The sequence below is a fragment of the Marmota marmota genome, unplaced genomic scaffold, assembly GCF_001458135.2.
Source record: "Marmota marmota marmota unplaced genomic scaffold, marMar, whole genome shotgun sequence".
In the NCBI taxonomy this organism is placed as follows: domain Eukaryota; kingdom Metazoa; phylum Chordata; class Mammalia; order Rodentia; family Sciuridae; genus Marmota; species Marmota marmota.
Genome location: NW_025999977.1, coordinates 41,282,142 through 41,309,416, shown reverse-complemented (window position 1 = coordinate 41,309,416; position 27,275 = coordinate 41,282,142). Strand labels below are relative to the sequence as shown.

The 27,275-nt window shown below is 35.3% G+C and overlaps 1 protein-coding gene across 9 annotated transcripts in view; it reads right to left on the bottom strand.

The window, feature by feature from the left end:
- The window catches only part of Asxl2 (ASXL transcriptional regulator 2), a 135,457-nt gene that overhangs the window by 50,555 nt on the left and 57,627 nt on the right, over positions 1-27,275 (bottom strand). For 6 of the 9 annotated variants that reach the window (XM_048804696.1, XM_048804694.1, XM_048804693.1 and 3 more), the window contains 2 exons: positions 13,766-13,874; positions 8,425-8,575 (listed from right to left, as the gene is read on the bottom strand). In XM_048804696.1, the coding sequence (XP_048660653.1) occupies positions 8,425-8,575; positions 13,766-13,874 (260 nt within the window). Of the gene's footprint in view, positions 1-3,659; positions 4,241-8,424; positions 8,576-10,018; positions 10,113-13,765; positions 13,875-27,275 lie in introns of those variants that run through there. The other 3 variants (XM_048804699.1, XM_048804698.1, XM_048804700.1) reach the window with 2 other exon arrangements.

Genomic DNA, 27,275 nt, shown 5'->3' with positions numbered 1-27,275 from the left:
CTTAGCAAGGCACTTAGCAACTCAACAAGACCCTGTCTCTAAATAAAATATAAAAAAAGGGCTGGGAATATGGCTCAGTGGCTAAACACCCCTGGGTTCAATTCCCAGTACCAAAAAAAAAAAAAAAAAAAAAAGTAGAAAGGTCTGGTGGAGTATACCTGTAGACCCAGTTACTTAGGAGGCTGAAGCTGGGGGAATAGGATGAGGATGGCTTGAGCCCACAAGTTCAAGAACAGCCTGGACAGCATAGCAACTCCTGGCTTAAAAAAGATAGAAAAAAATTTAAATTCTGAAAAAATGTTGGTATGCCCCCCTTGCTTTTTTTTTTTTTTTAAATAAGGTTGAAAAAGTAATCTAAACTAATATGGTCTACTGACTAGTCTGCAACAAGGTCATTACAAAAGTGAGAACAAACATTTAGATACTTTCGGAGAAACCTGACATTGCGGAGCCATTCTTAATCATTTTATAAAAGTACTGGTCCACTGGGATTGAAGGGTCCTTTGTGATGAACAATATGAGAGTTACCTGAGGAGTTTCCTGAGGAGATAGGGACAGAGATAGGGAGTACATAGGAAAGGCATGAGAACAGTTATAAGAAAAGGGACCCTAGGACCACAACTTACAGAGGAAAAACATCCTGTTTGAAACTTAAGGCTACATTTTAACTATATCAAGGCCCTGTTTATAATCTTTTCTTACCAAGTGGCACTAACTAACTAACTAACTAAGTAATCACTCATAGTTTAATAATTAACAGTTTTACTTCAAACAAAACTGATTAATGTCATACCGTACCAAGGAGATATACTTCCTACAACAAATGATTATAAATAAATTGAATTGCCATGCACTGTGGCACATGCCTTCAATCTCAGCTTCTGGAAAGACTCGGGTAGGAGGGTCACAAATTCAAGATCAGTATGGAGCCTGGCATGGTGGCGCACGCCTGTAATCCCAGCAACTTGGGAAGCTGAGGCAGAAGGATCTAGAGATCAAAGCCAGCCTCAGCAACTTAACAAGGCATTTATCAACCCAGGGAGACCCTGTTCCTAAAAATACAAAAAAGGGCTGGGAATATGGCTCACCGATTAAGTGCCCCTGGGCACTCAATCCCCAGTACTAGGAAAAAAAAAAAAGACCAGTATGGACAACTCAGGAAGACCCTGTCTTAAAATTGAAAACAAAAAGTAAAAAGGGCTGGGGGTATATAGCTCAGTGGTAAAGCACTACTGGGTTCAAATCCCCTGGAAGGAAAAAAGGAAGGAAGGTAGTTGGCAGGCAGGCAAACACACAGGCAGTAAGCAAGCAAGTAAGGAATTGAACTAACCTAAACACTATTGATTAGAAAAACTAAAAAAAGCTCTTATATATCAACTCAAGATATTTAATGGATAAGAAGATACAACCAACAGAAGAAAGCCTATAAACAATCTTTTTCCTCTTGTTATGTAGTTACAAAATTGCGAAGTGTCACTAGTATTGCCATTTTCTCTTCTCTGATCCACCTTAATTGTCCTGAGAAATTACTTTGTGTACACCAATAACATATAAATGAGACTAAGACTAAAAATTAATAGTCTGATGCAAATTTTTTTCTGTCCATGAATTCCCTCTCCCAGTCAAATTTATCCTCCTATGGCTTCTGGAAACACTGTACACATTCCTCCTTCATGTCTTTTTGGTTTTATTTTCATGGTATATCTTGTTTTCCCTAGAGAAGATGACAACGTTACCTAAGAACTTTCTATGTTCATAAAAATAGTAATCCAGGTAAAGTTAGTACTCATTTTCCAGTGATGACATAATATGATAAATATACACGCATATAACTTACTAGGCTATCTGTTAATTATCTGCTCCTCCCACTGTATCTCTAGATATGCTGACAGAACTTTAAAGAAGAGGTGCACATCTTATTTTTTTTAACCTTTATTTTATTTATTTATTTTTATGTGGTGCTGAGGATCGAACCCAGGACCTTGCACATGCTACGTGAGCGCTCTACCACTGAGCCATAACCCCAGCCCCAGGGTGCACATCTTATTCAAATATGTTTCTCAAGTGCCTGGCAAACTGTACATACTGTGGAGAAAGAATGAGTATAGAAAAAAGTTTAAACAAATTTGTTACTTTGATGGCTATTAAAACAACAACAACAACAAAAAAAAAAAACCTAATGGCTTACACAATGCTTTTCAGAATTATAACCTGATTATTCTCCAATGTAGAATGCTCAACAGATTTATTTACGAACATTCTTTTTTTAATCTTATCAGAAAAAAAAAATGCTTGTTCTCATTTAAACATATATACTTAACAAAAGATAAGTTCTGGCCAAAAGATCAACAATTACTATTTTTGAGTAAAACATAGCTACACACAAAATCTATAAAGCTTAATATTATTTTCAGAAAAACATTTAAAACAACTTCTAGAACCTCTGTATCAAAGGAATTTCATAGTTATGTATCACTGAGTATAAATTTGATACATTTAAATATCAGAATTTTCCACTTCCACAGACAACTGACTGTAATACCAAACAAAGTCATGAGGATATGGACTATTAATATGAGATACAGCTGAATGAAAAGGTTTAGAATAATCACTGTCTTAAAAGTTTATTTTCGGGCTGGGGCTGTAGTTCAGTGGCAGAGCGCTTACCTTGCATATGTGAGGCACTGGGTTCAATCCTCAGCACCACATAAAAATAAATAAAATAAAGGCATGCTGTCCATCTACAACTACAAAATAAACAAATAAATAAATAAATAAAATTTAAAAAAGCTTATTTTCTCCTGACAATATCTGATGGGTCTCTCTGAAGTACTAGGGAGATTATTGGAAATACTGGGGCAGTAGTATAGTTTCAGTCTATAAAAAACAGTATGACTTCTAAGGAAGAGGTTTTATTCTAATTCTTTCTTTTGAACAATTTCATTTCTAGAAGTAATAGACCTGTTTTAATACTAAATCCCAAGTGTAGTCTACTCCAAACTGAGCAGATTGTGGCTCCTGATTATGTTCTAAGATTTCCCTAACCAAATAGGAAAGGCCATACCTGAACAACTTCCTTGCTTCTGGGTACCTTCACAGTCCAAGTCCTACTAGTGTGGCCATCTTTAATATAAGACAGAGCTAAAACCTTCAACTTACTCACAACTAAGGAAGAGAACATTTCCAAAGGTGTTTGTACCTAAATTAACTTGGCCAAAAGTCCTGTCCCTAGGATACTTCTGAAAGGAAATATCATTTTCCACATTCAGTAACTTAACACATATATAAATGTTAGAGGGCATGTAGATCTATGGTATGTTAAGTAACTCCAGACACTATATACAAAATTCCTGATTCAAAGGAGTTTTGAGTAAATAGTAAATTAACATTAGTTCATACTCATGGAATAATTCCTTATAGTGAAAAGGAATATTTCATATAACTGATTGTTTTCTTAAGATACTTTAAAAGCAGACCAAAACCTAACAAAACTTTTCTCTTTCAAAAGATAAAAATAATACCCCTGCAGTGGCTTCAAACTGCAGTATTTTTATTTCATTCTAAGAAAAAGGCAGAAGCTTCATGTAACTGCAAATTATAAAAAAGCAAAGAAAACAGATGATTTTAATAATTATTTCTCTGGAGTTATTCCACCTTACCTTGGCTTGAATTTCCATAAAGTTCTTCTCTGAACATTGTTTCCTGTCTAAAAACTAAAAATTACAACTACGTTTTAAGTTTCTCTACTTTAAGTTAGTTTTAATACTGGACTGAATTTCAAAGTTCTATTCTCTGTTCTTATTTAAAGGCATACATTATTCTAGAGAGTTTCTATTGATTTTCAACTACAAGTATCAGTTTTGCTGTCAGAACTCTTTATTTTTGTACATAAAAGGAAGTGGGTTTTGATACTATCTCAGTGTTCTTCCTGTCTTACAATGCATTTGAAATAAAGTGATGTCAGATTGAGAATAAACCCTAAGTAAGAAAAAGGAATAGGCACAATAAATTTGCTTTCCCTTTGTTGACAACTGCAATTGATTTAGAACTGCCTTGCTGCATGCTGCAACTGTCACTGCTGGCTACAGATTGTAAGGTCTGTCACTGCTGGCTACAGATTGTAAGGCCTGTCACTTTAATTTCTTACTGGAGTACAAAAACATTCATAAATATGTAACATCTTACTGTAATCCAAGAATAAATAATGAGTACTAGGGCTGGGGTTGTAGCTCAGTGGTAGAGCACTTCCCTAGCATGTATGAGGCACTGGGTTCAATTCTCAGCACCACATATAAATAAAGGTACACTGACAACTAAAAAAAATATTTAAAAAATAACAATAATGCAATGATTTCTAGGGGGAAAAATAAATCAAAAACAGCTCAAAAATAATTTTGAACTTGATATTTGCCTTGTTGTTCAAGTCTATTATTATGCAGTGTAGAGCACAGGTTATGCTATTCAAATCTACCTACCAAGATACTTACCATAATAGGATTCCATTTCTTAGATCTTTCCGTATCTTAATACATTTACCTCAAACTCTTAAAAATACAATGATTTTGTTCACAGTTTACTCCTTTAAAACTGATTTTCCTATTCCCAATTCCATCCAAAAAATATGATTCTTAGTAACTGTTTCCATTGCCCAGTGACTTAGTTGGCTCCTAATCTTCGATCTACAATTTCCAAACTTAAAAAGTTAAAACTGGGGAGAAGAGATTAAAGGGTGTTTACTGTTTGGGCTTTATACTTCCAAAAACTCCCAAACCACACCTCTTTCACTACTGGCAGGGACAACTTAAAATTATACATCAAGGATTATGCTCAGAGGCCTCAATTTGTCTTGCTTTCATTCCATTTGTCCTTAACAAGTGAGGTCTGGATGGCTCTCCAAATGGTTGTGGTCTTTAAAGTAAAATACTTTGATTACAAAGTTTGCCTGCATTGCACATATAATATCTAACCAGAGCCAGAGAGCACATATGCGGACACCAATTATCTCAATTCTCTTCAGGAAAAACACACACATTAACAGTGATGGTAATTTATCAGAATTACTTTTTTTTTTTTGGGCAGGGGGAGGGGGTACCAGGGATTAAACTCAGGGGCACTCAACTACTGAGCCATATCCCCATTCCTATTTTGTATTTTATTTATAGACAGGGTCTCATTGAGTTGCTTAGCACCTCAGCCTCCTGAGCCACTGGGATTACAGTCGTGTGCCAGTGAGTCTAGCTTAGAACTGTTTCTTGATATAGGCCCATTAACAGTTCTGAAAGCACTTCAAATTAATGAGCCTAGTATTTTGGGAAATATAATCTTAGCTACTAGATTCAAAGATGGCTCACCTATCACTCAAATCTAAGAGGATCTTCAAGCCAAGGAAAATCTTGAATGTCTATTTTACTCAGGAATATCAGTATCTTTGTAAATGATTCAAGAGTTGACTTAAAATTTGCCTTGCTATATACAGCTAAATTAAATATTGGAGTAAAAAAAAAAAGGATTTACCCTCTGACAGAGTAACTGGAAGGAACAGGTAATAAAATGTGTCCTTAATTGGAATATCTTTTCCAGTGAAGCTGCTGCAAAGCAGACATTATTCCCTCAAGAAAGCTTTCTGGGTGAGCTATCAAGTAGACACCAAACATGAGGAGAGCAAAGACAAGCAGACTAAATTTGGTGTTTGCTGGTAAAAATAAAAAGCATTCTTTTCCTACTAGAGAGCGAAGTGTTACAGCAGTAGGTGCTCAAAGTTTAGACCTGAGGATCACAGCATGTTTTATAAGTCTTAAAAACAAAAAAGCTATGAATGGTTAACCACCATGAGAGCAAAACCAGATAACACTTGAAGTTTTATGGATGGTATCCAACATTTAGCTATTTAATTTTATCTTAAATTAAAAATTCAGTTTCTAGCTGACCATGGTGGCACATACTTGTGATCTCAGCATTTTGGGAGGCTAAGGCAGGAGGATCACAAGTTCCAGGTCAGCCTAAGCATGTTAGGGAAGCCATAAGCAACTTAGTGAGACCCTGTCTAGAAAAAATAAAAATAAAAAGGCTGGATATGTAGCTAAGTGGTAAAGTATCTCTGGGTTCAAAAAATAAAATCATGCTGGGCATGATGATGCACACCTCTAATCTCAGCGGCTCAGGAGGCTAAAATAGGAGGATTGAGAATTTAAAAGCCAGCCTCAGGGCTGGGGTTGTGGTTCAGCGGTAGAGCGCTCGTCTCGCATGCATGGGATCCTGGGTTCGATCCTCAGCACCATGTAAAAAATAAATGAGTGAAATAAAGGTATTATGTCCAACTATAAAATAAATATTAAAAAAAAAAAAAAAGCCAGCCTCAGCAAAAGCCAGGCACTAAGCAACTCAGTGAGACCCTGTATCTAAATAAAAGATACAAAATAGGGCTGGGGATGTGGATGTGGCTCAGTGGTCAAGTGACCCTGAGTTCAATTCCCAGTACCAAATAAATAAATTTAAATAAAATAAAATCAGTTTCTAATTGGATATCCACATACCAAAAAATGAATAAGACACAGACCTTACACTCTTCACAAAAATTAACTCAAAATGGATCACAGACCTAAAAACAAAACTCAAAATTATAAAAGATAATAGAAAAAAAAAATCTATGTGACCCCAAGTTTGATGATGATGAATTTTAAATACGAGACCAAAGATACCATCCATAAAACAAAGGATGGATAAGCTAGCCTGCATTCAAATGAAAAACTTATACTCTATGAAAACAAACTGCAGGAAACTAAAAAGAACACAGTTTTGGAGAAAACACATGCAAAAGACTGCTGCTGGGTATGGTGGCTCATGCCTATAATCCCAGTGGCCTGTGAGTCTGAGGCAGGAGGATCGCAAATTCAAAGTCAGCCTCAGCAACTTAGTGAGGCCCCAAACAACTTAGTGAGACCTCATCTCAAAAAATAAAAAGGGCTAGGAATGTGGCTCCTGGTTAAGCAACTCTGCATTCAATCCCTTAACCAAAAAATAAAACAAACAAACAAAAAAAGGGTCTACTACTCAAAATATATAAAAAAAACCTCTTCAAGTTCAATAACAAAAATCCTGATAAAAAATAGGTCAAAGACCTGAATAGACATCTTACCAAAGAATACATACAGAGGGCAAATAAAAACACAAAAGATGTCCCACATTACGTGTAATTAGAGAAATGCAAATTAAAACATGAGATACCACTATTCACCTAATAGAATGGCCAAAATCCAGATCACTGACACCACCAAATGCTGGTGAGGCTGAAAAGCCAATAGGAACTCCTATTCACTGCTGATGGGAATGCAAAACGGTACAACCACTTTGGTAGACACTTTGGCAGTTTATGAAAATAAACAATACTTTTACCATATGATCTATTAATTATAGTCCTTGATAATTACCCAAAGGAATTGAAAACTTATACCCACACAAAAACTGCACAGATTTTTATTTGTAACTGCAACCTGAAATGTTCAGTTGGAAAAGGGATAAACTATGCTAAAAAGAAATGAACCATCGAGCTATGAAAAGACAGGGAGGAATCTAAAATGCATATTACTAAATCAAAGAAGCCAATCTGACAATGTTTCAACTATATGACATTCTAGAAAGGGTAAAAACTTTGTAATCGGTAGAAAGAGTAGTGAATATTAGGGGCTATCAGGGAGAGAGGGTTGAAGAGATGGAGCACAGAAGAGTTTTTAGGACAATTAAACTATTCTATATACTTTAATGGTGAATACATGTCTTTTTATACATTATTTTCTAAAGCCTTAGAATGTATACCACTAAGAGTGAATTCTAATGTAAACCATGGAGTCTGGGTGATAATGATGTGCCAGCGTAGGTTTATCATCTGTAAAAAAATGTACCAGTCTTGTGGGAGATCTTGAAAGTGGGCAAAACAATGCATACATGGGGGTGGGGAGTTTTTTTATTTGTTTTTGTTTTAAGTACTGGTGATTTAACCCAGGGGCACTTTACCACTGAGCTACATCCCCAGCACTTTTTATTTTAAAACAGGGTCTTGATAAGTTGCTGAAGTTGGCCTTGAATTTCTTATCTTCCCACCTCAGCCTCCCAAGTCCCTGGGATGACAGGTGTGTGCCATTGTGCCTGGCTCTCCACTGAGTTCTTCTGTGAACCTAAACCTGGCCCCCAAAAGAAAGTATTTTTTAAAAGTATTCCTCGCACTGGAAGTAACAAGTCCATGAGACTAGTGGCCACTGTGTTGTACTAGACAGTATAGATAGAAACATTTCCATCATTGCAGGAAATTAATGGAGAGTACTGATCTAGAGGAAAGAGCAAGAGACTGGGTGTGGTAAAAGAGTAATTACTAAAAGAATGTTTGTCCTATAGCATGCAATACTTTATTGAAGGATCAGGTAGATTTACCTTTCCTTTTCCACCTGCTCTTTTTCCCCTCTTTGTTGCTGCCACCGTCACTGCTGCTGCTGCTGTTCTCAGAACTCTGGGAATCTGACTGACCATCACTGCTTTCTTCTGAACCTTCTGATAGCTCTTTCACCCCATCCGGCACATCTTTCTGAAAATGTAGGCATCCAATTAGGATTAATTATTACCATTTTCACAAACAGGCATTAAATTTCTGATATGCAATGTTGCAACTTAGTTGCACTAATTTTTAGTATTATAAAACAAAACAGCAGATTAAGCAAAGTTATCTGATTTCTTGCCATCTCCCTTTTTGGCTCAAATAAGTTAATGTTTCTATTTACATCCAAAGATAAAAATTATACAAAATAGTCATGAGCGGGCACAATACAAAGGCTAAATTTAGACAGAAATTAGGTAGATCTAAGTCCAGGTAAATGATAAAATATTCAGAATGAAAAAAAAAACTATTTAATAACTATTTTGTTAAATATATGTACAATTGTGTGTTTTTGTGTTCACCACCATGTATTCTGAATTCTATTAGAGAATTAGCTTCTGGATAGCAAGAGATAGTATATTACTTTAATCATATTGGTTCTTGAATATAGGCTAATAAGTGCCAAGGGTCAAACAGAAAAAAATAATTTTTTAAAATAATTTTATCAGGGCTGGGGTTGTGGCTCAGCAATAGAGCACTTGCCTTGTACCTGTGAGGCATTGGGTTTGGTCCTCAGCACCATGTAAAAATAAATAAATAAAGGGAAAAAAAATCATATCAAGTCTTTTTGGTTTCAGCATTTAATAAAGAGAATGCTAATCATAAAAGATAAGTGTCAGCTGAGTATGTGAGAGAGAATAATGTGGTTATAAGATCAAGGACAAGATGGGGATAGGAAAGATAGTAGAATGAATTGGACATTATTATCCTATGTGCATACATGAGTACATGACCGGTGTGATTCTATATCATATATAACCAGAAGAATGAGAAGTTATATTCCATTTATGCATGATGTGTCAAATACATTCATATCATGTATAACTAATTAGAATGACAACAACAATAACAAAGATCAAGGACAAGGAAAACAAAGATATTCTATCTTTATTTTCTCTTAACTGTTAAGCCTTGGTCAAAGTCTCAACCTCTCATAACTTAATCTCTATAAGGTATAAAAATACCTACCTTAAAAGATCACTTGGAAATTAAATGAGCTAATAAATATAAAAATGCTTAGAATAGTGCCTGACATAAGAGCTCAATAAATATTAGTTAATAGGTATTTATGTACTAAAAAAATATATATATGTATAAATCAACAAACTACTGAAAGTTATTTCTAAGATATAAGACTACGGATTTTCACCCACTAATATTTCATCTTCCCATATAATTTGGTTTTGTAATCAAATAATACTGACAGACACAAGACATGACCCCTCTAAGACATAACTGGCATCCATGACATTATATCCAAGACCGTATAAACTCTAATCTAGGAAGAAACAGTTATTTTCCACTTAAATTTATGCCCTGAGCCATTTCTCTCTAAGCCATCTTTTATGTTATACACTTTCTTAAAATACAGACCCCATAATTTTCTATTCTTTCCTTCAAAATGCAGGACAGCTTTTATAGAGTTAGTTGCCAGCCAGACATCTTGACCTGAAGGTTCAACAAGTATCTGAAATACAAATATAATTATCTTCTTTTTGTAAAAAACTTGTGATCCCTTTGGGATCAACTGCTCATGTCCCAAATCTTAGCATCTTTTCACACACACCCGCTTTAACCCACTCCAAATACAAAACATTCTATTTCTCTAATGTCCCTTGCTTTCATCTCTTTTACCATTGTCTTTCTTTAGGGTCTGAGTTTCTCCTCCAGACAACTATAACCAGCTTTTTTTCCTGCTTTGCTCTGAAAACTATCCTACTTGAATTATCTTCTTAAACACAGATTTGATCATGCCATTCTCCTATAAAACCTATGCCATCTACTCAGCACACAAACACACACATACACACATATGCCAAACTACTCAGTCAGGTTCAAAGGCCTCAAAAGTTTGATCTCCACCTATTTTTACTATACGTTGAAGACTCCTTACCACAGAAGCTCATACACAGATTATGGTCTAACTACTCCAAGTTTCACTACTTTCAAGTCCATTCTGAATCTTATCTGTACCTTTGCTTGGGCTATTCTCATGTCCACAAAGCCCTCACTACCATTATTTATCTGTCCAAAGTCCAATTAAAATCTTACAAGTTAATAACAACAACTTTTTGGATCTCTTTATTTGAACACTTTTTTCACTTAATTTTCACAATACTTTACAGCACATTACATTTTTTTTGAACATACATTTATTTCAATAACTACAATGTGAGCTTCAGAGATCAAGACTACAGTTTATCTTTTTATAATTTCCATTTTTTTTTAGCATAGAAGCCACATTTTTTTTAGAATATTGATTTTTCAGTTGTAGTGGACACAATTCCTTTATTTTATTTATTTATTTTTTATGTGGTACTGAGGATTGAACCCAGGGCCTCGCACATGCTAAGTGAGTGCTCTACCACTGAGCTACAACCCCAGCCCCAGAAGCCATATTTTGATAAAATAAATACATTATTTGGTCTGTGACCATGGTTCCTGACATAGAGCTCCCAAACTCTTGCAATTTCCTAAGAAATACTGGCAGTACAAGAATCTTTTATTCTGAAATTTGGTCTTGGACCCCAGTTCCTAACAGAGCTCGTAAGACTTCTGTAACTTCTTTAGTGATAGGAATGTCTGACACAGCTCCCAAGTTTCTTGGACTCTCCTGGGTAATGGTAGTATCTTTTGTTCTAATGAGATGATTCTGGTTTTTGGTTTGTTTTTGTTTTGGGGGTACCAGGGGTTCAACGCAAGAGTGCTTTACTACTGAGCTACATCCCTAGTCCTTTTTAAAGTATTTTATTTAGAGACAAGGTCTGAGTTGCTAAGGGTCTTCCTAAATTGCTGAGGCTGGCTTTGAACTCATGATCCTCCTGCCTTAGCCTCCTGAGCTACTGGTATTACAAGCATGAGCCACCTTGCCTGGCCTCATAAGATAATTCTTGATGGGACCCCGGACAGTCTCTGACAAGGGAGCCAACCAACTATGTAATGAGAAAGCTGGAACTTTCAGACAAAATCTCCCAGGAAGAGAGAAGGGCTGGAGATTGAGATGATTACCAATGGCCAATGAAATAAACCTCCATAAAAACCCAAAAGGCCTGAAGTTCATATGTACTTCTGGAGAATTCATGGAAGTTCTATGTCCCTTCTCCCACACCTCAGTCTATGCAACTTTTCCATCTGACTATTCATCTGTATCCTTCTTATTATCTTTTTAAATAAATGGGTAAGTTAAAATGTTTCCAAACTTATGCCATCTTAGCAAATTAAATGAATCCAAGGAAAGACTCATAAGAACCCCAATTCCAAGTGTTGTGTCAGAAGTACAGGCCACAACTTAGAACACATAACTAGGATTTGAAGTTGGAGGAATGGGCGGGAGGTGGGTGGTCAGTCTGACAGTTTATGAACTGAACGAAATGAGGGGGTACACCCCAGTTGGTGTATGATGGAAAACTGCTTTGTGTGTGGGGAAAGAAACCACCACACTGGATGACAGAAATATACTGAGAATAATAAATTAGGGAAGATCTAAAACAGCTAAGAAATCAAAGAAAAGCAGAAAGTTCCATATAGTGAATAAAGTCCTATAACACTAGTAAGTTAATCACAGTACACAAAAAAGAAGGTATTACAGGGAGGTTAGATATTTTTAATAATAATGGGCTACATACAACCATGGAACTTGTGATGACTTTAGTTCAGTGCAAAAAAGTAGAGAGGGACAGAGTCCCACACAGATACAAACACAGTCACTGACTTCCAACCATTAATTTTTCATCTGCTGGTAAACCTCCTGTGGAAAATAATTCTTCTCCTCAATTCACCTGCCTGTTGCAGGTTTAATCTCAACCCCACATTAAACCAATACGAAGAACCTATGGATTTGGTAAAAGCCATTCAGGTATGGTCACATGGGTAGGCCAAACTAATTAAGACAAGTTCAAATTAAGTGGGAGGTTTTGGCTGTAGTTCCTGGACTCTTCTCCCTCCAAAATTAGAGACTGCAGAGTAGGGACTAGGAGTGAAGTCATAAATGATGTGAAAAGTCTGACTGAAAACGAAGCCAAAAGGAAGTGGCATGACCAAGTCCTGATGATGTCATTTAAGCACCAGGATCTAGCCTGAGCTTCCTTAGATTTTGAGTTGCATGAACTAATAAATTCTCTTCTTATTGAAGCTCATTTGAAGTGGTTTTCCTATTTGTAAGCAGAAGGATATTGGTAAGTAAAGGTTCCTTTTCTCACTGTTGGAATTAGACATTAGCCAGCTTATTATGGTAAAAAGAGCATGGTTTGGAAGTTAAGTCAATTCTGGGTTCATATTCTGATTCTGAAATTAACTGGCTAACACCCATCAAGAAAATTCAGTCTTCAGAACTTTGGTTTTCTCCATTACAAAAAAGAAATAAGTGTGATTGTAGTATACAGTTAAATAAAAGTAATGTAAAGCATCTATGCAGTATGCTCTAAAGTAAAACCCAATTATCACTGAAATGTTGTACAGTTCTTTTAAAGAATCACTGGGAGCTGGGCATCAGTGCACACAATAGCCTCAGGAAGCGGAGGTAGGAGAGGATCTCTTGAGGAGTTTGAAATCAGCCTGAGAATTGTAATAAGACCCCATTAAAAAAAAAGTTATTATCTTTTCAATAAAGAAAAAATTCTTTTGAAGGATTACTGGGCACAGGGGCACACAACAGTAATCCCTGTAACTCAGGAGGCTGAGGCAATAACAACTTAGGCCCTAAGCAACTTAGACCCTGTCTCAAAGTAAAACATAAAAAGGGCTGGGGCTATGTAGCTCAGTGGTAAAGAGTCTCTGAGTTCAATCTCCAGTACATGCCCCCATCCCAGAAAATTATAAAGAATAAAGTTGTTTGTCTGATCTATCTATAGACAGTTACAGATTAGTAAAAATAAATAGATACATAAATAAATAAGTAAGTATTGGGGATGGGGGCTGATACAGTATGTACTTAGCATAAATAAGGCCCTGGGTTGAACCCCCAGCAACAACAATTATATATATTTGGTACAGTTTGAAAATATTACCGCCCATTGAAAATAAGTTCTTCAAAAACAGAATTCTGCCTCTACGGCTCAAATATTATTTATATACTGCTGCTTGCTGTTTAATTAAAAATTAGCCCCCAACACAAATATTTACCTTTAAAGTATATACTCCCATTCTACCTGGAACTTTATAGAAGATACCCTCTTCACCTCGGGAGTTTGTGTGGAGCATTGCATTCAGGCAGGCAAGAGGGGAAGTCCCACTGCAAAACAAAAAGATGATGAACACAGTGATGACTTCCTATCTCTGGAAAATATTCTATGTAACACCAATTTGATTTTTTAATTGGTTAATACTCCTTTGATTTAAACATGTTTTATTAGCCTAACAATCTATAAAGAGGCTATCATGAAGAAAATGGATATAAAAATCATTCTCATATATGTAAAGAAAAAAATAATTCCTCAATCCCAATCATTATCTAACATTTAAGTCAAGAAAAATACAGAAGTATCACAAATACATTTTGTAAACATTCTATCTTATTTTGCACAAACTTTACAAATGTATAAGAAAAAATAGGGAACACACACACAGGTTCAAATAAACAATATTTATCCTCTTGTGTATTGCTATATCAAATTAAATCTGATCTGTGAAGCTAATAGACTGCCATGATTTGTTATATCTAAACCTATAATAAGATCATTAAACACAAATTAAATAGGCTTCTGAATTATTTTGCATGAAGCAACTTGAATAAATATATATTAATTCTAATTTTCTAGAATTTTAGGTACATAATAATCATCTCAAACAACATATTATTTTCCTTTCCAATCATAATCAGATTTTACTTTCCCGTTCCTAACAAAATAAACTATAAAAAAAATTTCTGATAGGCACTATTGGTTTGTCTTTCCTTTTTACTGTCCTTTCATCAAGAAAATGACACTAACATTTTACCACTAAAGCCTAATGTTGATTTTTTTTTTTCTGGTCAGTTGCTTGAATATTAAGAAAAAGAAAAGAGAATTATACACAAGGTGCATTTTATTTTTTTATTTTTTTAAATATTTATTTATTTATTTTTAGTTCTCGGCAGACACAACATCTCTGTTTATATGTGGTGCTGAGGGTCGAACGAACCCGGGCCGCAAGCATGCCAGGCGAGCGCGCTACCGCTTGAGCCACATCCCCAGCCCACACAAGGTGCATTTTAAAATATAAACCACGTGGAATCACTTGTATTAAAGAGCATAGTATAAAATATCAGACTGACTAGCAAAAAACTGAATAAAATAATTGAAAATCAAGAAACTAGATGATGTTAAAATAAAAGCGTCAAATAAGAACAGTTTTAAAACAGAAAACAAAAATAGTAAAAAATTGTTAAAAGTAAGCATAAGGGCTGTAGTATTTAAAGGTAGTGCTATTATACTTAAAGACAATGTGTTTATATACCTAAGAAAAATGGTAAAAATGTCACTGTATAGAATATTAGGTCTGGGAATAACTGGATGCAGTGTTGCACACCTATAATCCCAGAAGCTCAGGAGGCTGAGGCAGGAGGATCACAAGTTCAAAGCCATCCTCATTAATGAGGAGGCACTAGCAACTCAGTAAGGCCCTGTCTCTAAATAAAATACAAAATAGGTTGGAGATGTGGCTCAGTAGTTGAGTGCCCCTGAGTTCAATCCCTAATACCTCCAAAAAACAATAACAAAGACAAATCACACAGAAAATGGTAAAGCCAAGATTTCAGTGAGAATCAAGAAAACAGAAGAACAGGAAAGAGATCGCTGGGAAAAAAAAGGGAACATAGGAAAACCAAGAAACAAATAAAATCCATGTTCAATAACCTACTTGTTGAGGATTCAATTTCAATATTAAGCACCTACTCTGTGTAGGGTGATAAAGGTAATGGATCCAAAAAGCAAAGGTTTTCTAGCTCATAGCCTAATGAGGAAGATAGACAAGGGAACAAATTGCCACATCACACTGTGATCACTGCTATTGATATGTATATACAGGCCCATAATCCCTGATCCAAAACACTCAGGCCAAATATTTCAGACATATATATTTTTTATTTTGGAAAGCTAATATATACCATAAATTATATAACACTGCTAAGGAGATGAGGGGGTGTAGCAGCCCATAACTAAACACAATGAAACATGACAAACTAACTGGAATAAACAAAGATTATGTACACTCATGTCAGAAATGGTGTTGCCAGGGTTGGGGTTGTGGCTCAGCCGGTAAAGCACTCGCCTCTCACGTGTGAGACGTGGGTTCGATCCTCAGCACCACATAAACATAAATAAACAAACAAAGATATTGTGTCCATGTATAACTAAAAAAAATTTTTTTTTAAAAAAAGGGCTGTGGATGTGGCTCAAGTGGTAGCGTGCTCGCCTGGCATGCGTGCGGCGCTGGGTTCGATCCTCAGCACCACATAAAATAAAGATGTTGTGTCCACCGAAAACTAAAAATAAATGTTAAAAAATTCTTTCTTTCTCTCTCTCTCTCTCTCCCCCCTAAAAAAAAAAAAAAGAAAAAGAAAAGAAATGGTGTTGCCAAATGAATTTTGGTGCTAAATATATGAAAATAAACTTCATTTTTCAAGCATCCGGGATATTAGAATCATGGATAAGAGAGTGCAGTCCTCTATATTAAAAAATGTTTTAAGACAGGGCTAAGTATTAGTATTCAGAACAAAATACTAACAACAAAAAACAGTTCTTAAACTGGGTACAGTGGCACATGCCTGTAATTCCAGCAAATCAGGAGGCTGAGGCCAAAAGATTCAAAAGTTCAAGGACATCCTATGCAACTTAATAAGATCATGTCTCAAAATAAATAATAAAAAGGACTAGGGGAGTAGTTCAATGGTAAAGCCTCCCTGGATTCAATCCCTAGTATCAAATTAATAGTCCTCGGGGCTGGGTTTATAGCTCAGTGGTACAATGCTTGCCTCACACATATGAGGCACTGGGTTTGATCCTCAGCTCACATAAAAATAAATAAAATAAATAAAGACATTGTGTCTGTCTTAAAAAAATCTTAACAGGACTGGGATTGTGGCTCAGCAGTAGAATGCTCGCTTAGCACGTGTGAGGCCCTGGGTTTGATCCTTAGCACCACATAAAAATAAATAAATAAAGATATTGTGTCCAACTACGACTAAAAAGTAAATATTGAAAAAAAAAACACCTTAACAACAACAAAAAATTAACAGTCCTTAAAGTGAAACCTGTAACATCAAAGTAAAGGGCACACACATCTGGTGAAAAGATGTGGTGAAAGAGTTAACTCTACAGACACTGTCATAAAATTTTCCTTGCAAATCTGGGTATGATTTTCCTCTTTAGGAAACTAGAAAGATTTGAAAAACTCACAACATACATTATTTAAAACAAAATTCAGATTTGACCTCAGGAAAATACAAAACCAAACAAACAAAAGAGAATCCTGGCAGTGTTTACTTGTTACGAATAATGAAGAAACAACAAAGGAATAAAATAAACTACAATGTTCATGATGGTAAGACTAGGCCTTCAAAGGATGAAGCTCTAGAATTCTGTAATTATTAAAACTGAATGACTTTAAGAAATAAGACATCACCTGCACGGGTGATAAAATCCTAGCAGAAAGGAGATCAATACCACACATAAAAGTCAAGTAAATAAAGTAGAGGGTAGTTGCTGACACCTGAAGCAGCTCAAACAAGAACCACTTCAAATAGATTATAGAATTATTATGAGAAAGTCAGCTTCTAACCTTACTTTTCTCTGCTCAAGAAATAAAAGGTAGGGGTTGTTTAAAGGAAATGAACAAATGCAATGCTATACTTTTATGCTGAATCTATTTGGACACAAGGCTCAAAGAATGGCAATAACTTGGAGCATACTGCCACTGACCTTTTTAAAATTCTTTTTACAGAAAAAGTTGTTCTTAGCAATAGCAAGTAGTGCTGAGAGACACAAGGTCATAGTTACACTGCTTAGATAAAGCAAATATACTCATGAAACTCATGAAAGACAACATCACACTATACTTTTATAGAGAGAGCCAGTTTAAAGGATTCATGCCAATATGAATTCAGATATCAGTGTGGACCTAGCTAAATCACTTTAAGCACCTTTAATCTTACTCATCTATAAAATGGAGGTAACATCACCCACCTTTAACATGATTTTACAGATACTGTGTGTGTGAGTATGTGTGTGTGTGTGTCTGTCTAGATATAGATAGAGTATGTCATGGAATCCAGACTCAGTAACTATGGTGGTTACTTTAACAATTTGCTCCTTGGGCTGGGGTTGTGGCTCAGTGGCAGATTGCTTGAGGCACTGGGTTCGATCCTCAGCACCACATAAAAATAAATAAACAAAATAAAGATATTGTGTCCAAGTATAACTAAAAAAATATTTAAAAAACAACAACAACAACTTGCTCCTCCACCTCAGTCTGGTGGTGTTCAACTGTCCCCAAATTCAAGTGACAGTAATCTCTCACCCAATCTATTCGCTACTCTGAAATCACAGTAACCTTTTAAAAATAAATCATGCTACCTTCTGTCCAGCTTAAAGTTCATTCATATCACAACATTCTAAGAATAAAAATTTTTTTAAAAAATCAACATGATTTGACCTTGACCATTCTCCTACATTCTCTGCTCCAGATTCCTCAGGCCTTTTTCCATTTTGTAACTTACCTAACTGGCCTAATGACTGTTCGCAAAGATAACCCTGACTTCCTTTTCTCCCAGCAAGCACTAATTCACTCTTCAGGTTTCAGGCTTAATATCTTTTCCTTACTGAAGCCACTTCTATAATCTGTACTTCTCAGAAATACATATCACTTGTAACTACATATGCTATTAGGAAAATATGTCAGTTTAACATCTGATTCCACTGGGCACCGTGGAACACACCTGTAATCCCAGTAATTCAGGAGGCTAAAGCAGGATTATCACAAGTTCAAGGCCAGTTTCAGCAACTTAGCAATGCCCTGTCTCAAAATAAAAAATAAAAAGGGCTGGGGATGTCACTCAGTGGTTAAGAGCCCCATGGTTCAATCCCCAATACCAAAAATAAATAAATACATACAAATATACATAAATCTGGCTTTATAATGGGCCAGCCAGATTCATTAGTGTGTAAGTTTTATATAGGGTCTCTAGGAAGCAGATTCTCCCTATTTGTGATATTCAAAAACATCCAGCTCCAGGACCTGAGAGTAGTCATCTTTTTTTTTTTTTTTTTTTTAATTTTTTATTGTTGGTTGTTCAAAACGTTACAAATTTCTTGACATATCATATTCCACACTTTGATTCAAGTGGGTTATGAACTCCCACCTTCACCCCATACACAGATTGCAGAATCACATCAGTTACACATCCATTGATTTACATATTGCCATACTAGTGTCTGTTGTGCTCCGCTGCCTTTCCCATCCTCCACCATCCCCCCCTCCCCTCCTCTCCCCTCCTCTCTCTCTACCCCCTCCACTGTATAACCCTGAGGGTCTCCTTCCATTTCCATGCAATTTCCCTTCCTGAGAGTAGTCATCTTGTAATTATGATGGAGGAACTTGGTGAAAATGAAACAAACATGAGGGCAGAAGAGATAAAACTGCTAAAGCTCCTGGATTAAGTTTTGCCTATTGTTTTTTTTTTCCCCATTTGCATTAAATAGTGAAATTTCCCTTATTAAGCTAGTTTACTTTGCATTTTGTTATTTATTACTGAAAATATTGATACAAAGCAACTAAGGCATTCAAATCTATAGAGATATGAGGAAGAAACAAAAAAGAGGTATAAGAGAATATTCAAAGAAAACAAGTCTTCCATTAAAGAGAAAATATTACCTTTATGAATCAAAAATATATATTAAATGATAATGTGAGAAGAGGCAAGGTGCTACCTGAACCCGTTACACACTAATTCAGTACTCAGCAACATTTTTCTCATATTCTCCACTAAATTTTGAGCTTCGAAGATTTAAAAAGTACCAAATTGAAATACAGGCATGAAAAAACGAAGTGGCAGCTTACATTACTGTTTTTATCAATCATTTACTCCATCATGTGACCTCACAGTATATTAGATTAAGTGAAATATATTTCCCTGCCACAAAGATGTTGATTTGGTGTTGACTACAAGACTTGATTTGGTCAGTGAAATGATACAAGAGTGGGCATCATTCAGCTTACTTCTGTGATTGCTATAAAGAGCATGGCCACTGATTCCAGGAGAAAAAGAGAACAATCTACAGTCAATTATCACCAACAATAACTTAGCCTAATCTAACCAAATGATATGAAGAAGGGGGGAAAGGGTGAAATTTTGAGACTGTTATGCAGCCAGCAAAATCTAACCAATAAAGCCAGTCCTATATAACACACGCAAGAACAACTGCTTTCTTAGCAATGCTCAATGCCCAAAAATAGTAAACAAAATTATTTTTTAGTTGTAGTTGGATATAATATCTCTATTTTATTTATTTATTTTTATGTGGTGCTGCTGATTGAACCCAGTGATTCACATGTGCAAGGCAAGTGCTCTACTGCTGAGTTATGACTCCAGCCCCAAACAAAATTCTTAAGAATAAGTGTGAACAAAAAATTTAAAATCCAGTCTAGATGTCATACAAAGAGACAACAGAAAACAAGAACTTTGGGAAAAGATGACCCATAAACATAAAAATTCTATTTGATAATGAAATCCAGCCAACAAAGAAATGAAACAAAGTAAACAATTCAGGAATTCTAAAACAGTGTTATTCAGCTTCAATTAGGTAATATAATAGAAATATAAATCTTTATTTTTTTCCGACTTTCATACCTTCAGACTGTTTTTCTTTTTCTTCAATTTCAGAGATCATTTAGGAATTAACATTTTCTCATAGTGAAAAAACTGAAATCTATCAATTTTCTTAGTTTCTTCAATTAATGCAGTAAGCAATGGTTATTCCTAGAGACTTTCAGAGTATTTTCAGTGAACATTTTTCACTACTGATTAACTATAAGTTTTGTTATTAGGTGTAATTTTTACAAAAACATTTTATTAGTCCAAAAATATGTGAATAAACTATTAAAACAAGTTAAACTCTGAAAGAGTATGGCTCTCTTTCAAAAATCAGTTCCTTTTTACAGGGCATGTTATTGAAAACAAAAAATAAAACAGCAGGTAAGAGGGTAAACTGCATACAGAGTGAAGTAAAGGACATCTAATCAAAGAGAAAATACATATTAAAGAGCAAGATATTTTTCATTAAGTACAAAAAAACACATATTCAAAAAGAGAATCAGAGTCCCATATTCCCACAAACACAAAGAAAGGGGGTACCTAAACAATGACAAAGACTAAGAGAAAAACCAAATATGAAGAAATTGAGATCAGGTTGTTTTCTATTTTGTTTTGGGGGTGTTTGTGCATTGTACTGGGGATTGAACCAGGGGGTGCTTTGCCAAAATTTTTATTTCCTTTTTATTTTGTGACAGTTGCTGAGGATGGCCTCAAACTTGTGATCTTCCTGTCTCAGTCTCCCAAACTGTTGGGATTACAGGGATGCACCACTGTACCCCCTCAAAATTAAGCGGTTTTAAATCATATTACCAAAATCTTTGCTCATTTGAATAACATGATAATAATCTTGAGGGAGGAAATTAGTTTTTCACTTACAGAATATCAACATGAAAGCATTTTTGGCATTCTGGTGATAACTTTAAAAAGTCTGTTTCAAAAAGAATTACAAAAGCTTTGTAAATCCATGATAGAATGGCTTACATGTTTACCTTTAATCTATAGGGCTGGGGTTGTGGCTCAGAGGTAGAGTGCTCGCCTCATATGCGTGAGGCACTTGGTTCAATCCTCAGCACCACATAAAAATAAAATAAAGATATTGTGTCCACCTATAACTAAAAAATAAATACTTTAAAAAATATTTTAATCTACAATAAACTGGAAAAATAATTCAGTATTTAGATATCCAGACTAAAGATTTCTCTGAATGTTGTTCTTGGGAGGGATTAAACTGCTACTTATCCTTAAGTAATAAATGATCATAGTAGAAATAATAACCCATAGAATAAGATAAAAATTCATGAGTTCATAGCGATATAAGTGACAAATCAATGACTGGGTGGGGAAAAAATAAGGAAAAATTCATTGTAGTACAATTCCAACAAAAGGGAATGATGTAATTAGAAAATCATTATTATATGGTAACTACCATAGTAAATTTTAGACAAGTATTATTAATGATTGCTGTGGTAGACAGACTCCAAAATGACCCTCAATTCTTACTACTTCCTAGTACTCACACCCCTTGTGTAATCCCTTCCCCTCTTGAGTGTGGGCAGGAACTTCTCCATTCTAGCAAAGGTGATGGTATGTCACTATTTTATGTGGTCATTTTACCTAATACTGCAGTAGGGTTGCTAGGCAACTCTCTCTTCCTGGCTTTGAAAAGGTAGCTATGATGGGGAGGCACTCAGGACAGCCTACAGCCAACAAACAGGAACCAGGGATAACCCAGAAGGATCTAAATCCTGCCACTAACCATGAGAACCTGGAAGTGGATCATTCCCCAATCAAGTCTTTAGATAAGATACTTAGTATATTTCAAAGGGGAAAAACTGTACCCACAGTGGAGAAATGTGGTAGATAACACATAACACAAGTGATCAAATTACTATCTACCAAACTAGGGTAAACTGAAATCATGTGCCTCCTAATGAGATGTAGTAAAAAAGAAAAAAAGAAAAAAAAAAAAACATTAATTCTGTGATATTTATGCCCCACCAAATGTATGAGAAAACATTATAGAATCAAATTGCAGAATAAACTACAAAACATTCGGCATGTTAAATAATGTTCAGATCAAGCTGGGTAAAATGGTGCACACCTGTAATCCCAGCAACGTAGGCCACTGATGCAAGAGGATAACAAGTTCAAGAACAGCATGGGTAACTTAGCAAGACCTTGCATCAAACTAAAATTAAAAAGTGACAGACTCAATCTCCAGGACCACCAATCAATCAATCAATCCAGGACAAGAAAGAATGACAGATCAAAAGAGAATAAAGAGATATGAGAACTAAATGCAAACACAACATGTGATGCTAGATGAGAAAATTAGCAGAATTATTATCAAATCTGAATTATTATTATCAAGTCTGTTGACTATATAATACTTTGTCAATATTGATTTCTTATTAACTATTTTGATATTTACCTTGTGGTTATGTAAAAAGAATGTACTTTCCTTTAGAAAATGCATTCTCAAGTGTTGAAAGGTAAATGGGGCATCATGTCTACAATTTCTTCTCAGACATTTCAGGAACAAATTAGAATAAACAATAAATATTAATATTAGGCAAAGTGAGGTAAAGATTTTCTTTGTGCTACTCTTGCAATTTTTCAACACAGCAATTGATAAATAAAAAGGTAGAAACAGTATTACATGCCTGAGAAAAGTTTATAAACAATATAGATCATATGGACCAATAAAAAGGAATGAAGTACTTACTAATAAATTCTACAACATAGATTAACCTTAAAGAACCACATGTTATATGATTCCATTTGAAGAATGTCCAGATATGGTCAATCTACAGAAACAGAAAGCAGCTTAAAGGCTCACAACAGGAAATAATTTAACAGTATACGAGTTAGAGGAATTTTTATTGGAGTGACAAAATATTCTAAAACTGGATTATGGAGACGATTGTAAACTCAGTAAATTTATTAAAAATCCCTGAGCTGAACTGTACACTGAAAATAAATAAAGTTTGGCATATCAACTATACCACAAAAAGTTAAAAGAAGGAAATAAAGGAGGGAGAAAGGGAAAAGGGGAAAGAGAAGGAAGGGAAGAAAGGGAAGGGGGCACACTGGCACCCAGCTGTAATCCTAGCTACTTGGAGGTTCAAAGTCAGCCTGGAAAATGTAGAGAGTCCCTGTCTCAAAAGACAAAAATAAAAAGGGCCAGGGATGTAGCTTATTGAGGGATGTAGAGAGACCCTGTCTCAAAAGAAAAAAATAAAAAGGGCCAGGGATGTAGCTCAGTAGCTGAGTTCAATCACCAGTAGGGGGTGGGAGAATAGTAAGAGAAAAGAAGCTGACCTTGGTTTCTCATTCACTGACTATTTACATAAGACTTATCATGTGGCAATGGACTGGAAAGTGCATTAAAAAAAAAAAAAAAAGGTAGAAACTTCCTCAAGAAGTACATATTCTTACATTTTAAGAATGTAAGAATGGGGACTGGGATTGTGGCTCAGTGGTAAAGTGCTGGTCTCGCATGCATAAGGCACTGGGTTCGATCCTCAGCACCACATAAATGTAAAATATATACATTATGTCCACCTAAGAAATAAATATTAAAAAAAAAAGAATGTAAGAATGAATTGAGCCAAATTTGTTGGTACACATACACACACTATACAGTATCATTTATGATTAAATTCACTGTTTTTTTTTTTGACAGATGATGCAAGTTGATACAAATTTAATTGTGACCCATATCACAACTTCAGTCACTTTTGCAGTTTTGCTATAGATTCAAGAACTGGACAAAGTCAGAAATTCAGGTTTAGAACCTATTATGTTTTCTAATTTGTTAATCATTAATCCTCTCGTTTACAAAGAATATATTTAATGGTAAATGCAGCAGCACTTGTAGCAAAATAACCATTTTTTTAATATTTATTTTTTAGTTGTATTTGGACACAATACCTTCATTTTTATGTGGTGCTAAGGATCGAACCCAGGGCCCTGCACGTGCTAGGTGAGCCACAACCCCAGCCCCATAACCATTTTTTTTTCCCCCCAATGTCTTTATTTTACTTTATATGGTGCTGAGGATTGAACCCAGTGCCTCACACATGCTAGGGAGCGCTTTACCTCTGATAGGGCATGTTTTTATGTATAGGAGAAATAGCCATCATGCTGTATTAGTAGGAAATAATAGAACATTTGCCTAAGGTAGAGTAAGCAGAGTAACTTTTAATAAAAGTCAGTAAATGTTCATTTTACCCTGTTATATTAAAAATCTGATAGAAGTTTATAGTTGTGAAGGATGGAAGTGGGGATTTCTTTTAAAGTATGCCTACAATCTGATGATCAGAATTAAGAAAACTAAGGAATAGACGTTTAGAGTTTTGGCAAGAGCCTTTCACTGAGGAATACTATGGACAAGACAAAGCAAGCTAAAGCTGAGGAATTGACTTTGATTTTTACTGAGAGTTGATGGGCCCTAGCAAACAGCAACAATACTCTGTAACTTTTAAAATTGTAATAAAATATATCTGACAAAAAATTAGTCTAGTCTTTTGCACAAACATATGATGTGGTAGAGACTTACTATGCCCTCAAGCATTTCCAATTACTCACAAGTCCTTCTTTAAGCTACACCATCTCTGTCTTCCTATATAATTCTATGTACTAGGTTTGATTTGATGATGGAAATCAGTAGTTAACAAGGTGACAAAATCTTTCCTCTTTGTGATTTTCCACAGTCTGAATTTTCCAAAAATGACCTTGAAACAAATTATCTTTGAAAATGAAGAAAAAAAAATCTTAACATTCTTTCTATGTTATTCCAATAACAGTCTTTCAAATATTTTAAGAATTCTCAGGAAGCCCTGCTCCTTTCCAGATTATTTTTGGTCTCCTGACTGGCATTCCCGCTAACAACCAATCTAAAGAATCTTAATATCATTAACCTTCACTATCTGTCTCAAACTTCACCACTATCTTCCAATGTTTATTGTTGCCATTTCACACTTTTGATAAAGAAATTTAAGCGACTCCATCGGTCTAATTTATTTAATCCTAGAGATAGTCTCCTTTGCAATAGGTTACCCTGCCTAATTCCTACTTTAATTCTCCATCTTGTTCAAAATTAGTTTTTTTTTTTTTTCTAGCATGTTTACTTGACTTTATAAACAGAACACACAGAATAAAACTGAACTTGGGCTGGGATTGTGGCTCAATGGTGAAGCACTTTCCTCACATGTATGAGGCACTGGGTTCAATCCTCAATACCACATAAAAATAAATAAACATACCCTAAGTACATGTATGAAGACATGAATGGTGTGACTCTACTTTGTATACAACTAGAGATGAAAAACTGTGCTCTATTTGTGTAATATGAATTGTAATGCATTCTGCTGTCATATATAATAAAATAAAAATAAATAAGTAAGTAAGTAAAGGCATTGTGTCCATCTACAACGAAAAATATATTAAAAAAAAAAACTGAACTCGGGGCTGGGGATGTGGCTCAAGCGATAACGTGCTCACCTGGCATGCGCAGGGCGCTGGGTTCGATCCTCAGCAAAACATAAAATAAAGATGTTGTGTCCACCAAAAACTAAAAAATAAATATTTAAAAAAATTCTCTCTCTCTAAAAAAAAAAAAAAAACTGAACTCAAAAGCACCTTTATGGAATTGGGGCTGTGGCTCAGTGGAAGAGCACTTGCCTAGCACGTGTGAGGCACTGGGTTCAATTCTCAGCACTGATACAAATAAATAAGAAAGCGGTCCACTGACAACTAAAAAAAATTTAAAAATTTTTAAAAAAGAGCACCTTTATGGAAAATAGTGAGTTTAGAAATTAACTACTTAATAGTCTTTGTAGATTTCAAACGCATTGAAAAATTTGGTACCCCTACATTCTTTTAATCAAACCTATGTATTTATATGGATCATATTACATACAATTCTACCAATGATAGGTTCATTTTGGTTTACAACTAATCTGCTCTTAAAAAACAAATAACATAAATGTAGTTTTTCAATTAAAAAGTTTAATTCAAAAAGTAACATCAAGCTCAGTAAATTTGTTTTTTCAGTGTTTTTCTCCCAAAACATGCCATCAAACAAATGGGAATTTAAGCACTGGAGACAGGAAAAGAGAGAGGGTGTGCAGGACAATGTCCAAGCAGGCATTACAGAGGAAGTGCCCCAAATGAAAAGTTCCAGGCCAACAGAGCAGCAGAAGGGCAAAGGACAAATAAGGAGGATGAGTGTTTTAGTCTGAAGAGGAAAGTCACAGAAACAAAAAAATTATTCTTTGAAATTTTGCTTGCTCACCCTATCCTCTTAACACTGGGCTACATATCTTAACCGTCTAGTCACCCCATTATTGTCTTTTTCTCCCCAGCTATTAACTATTTTAAAAATATGCCTTGCCAACTAGCAGTAACAAAACAGTTTCAAGAAAGGGATGAGAGTTCAGAGAAAAAAGGTGTACGTGAGGGGCTGGGGTTGTGGCTCAGCAGTAGAGTGCTCGCCTAGCATGTATGGGACCCTGGGTTCGATCCTCAGCACCACATAAAAATAAAATAAAGGCATTGTGTCCAGCTACAACTAAAACTAAAACAAAATACTTTTTTTAAAAAAAGGAGTACAGTGATTCTATTCTCCATTTTTAAGTAAATATATAGAACTACAAGGTTCAATTACACTTAGATTAGATAATCACAAACTCTTGGTATAGAAAGACCTTGGAGAAATTCATAAGTTTTCACTCAAAGAGGATATAAGAGTTCATTAAGATCTTTGCTCAGGGGGCTGGGGATATAGCTCAGTGGCAGAGCATTTGCTTAGCATGTGTAAGACACTGGGTTGAATCCTTAGCA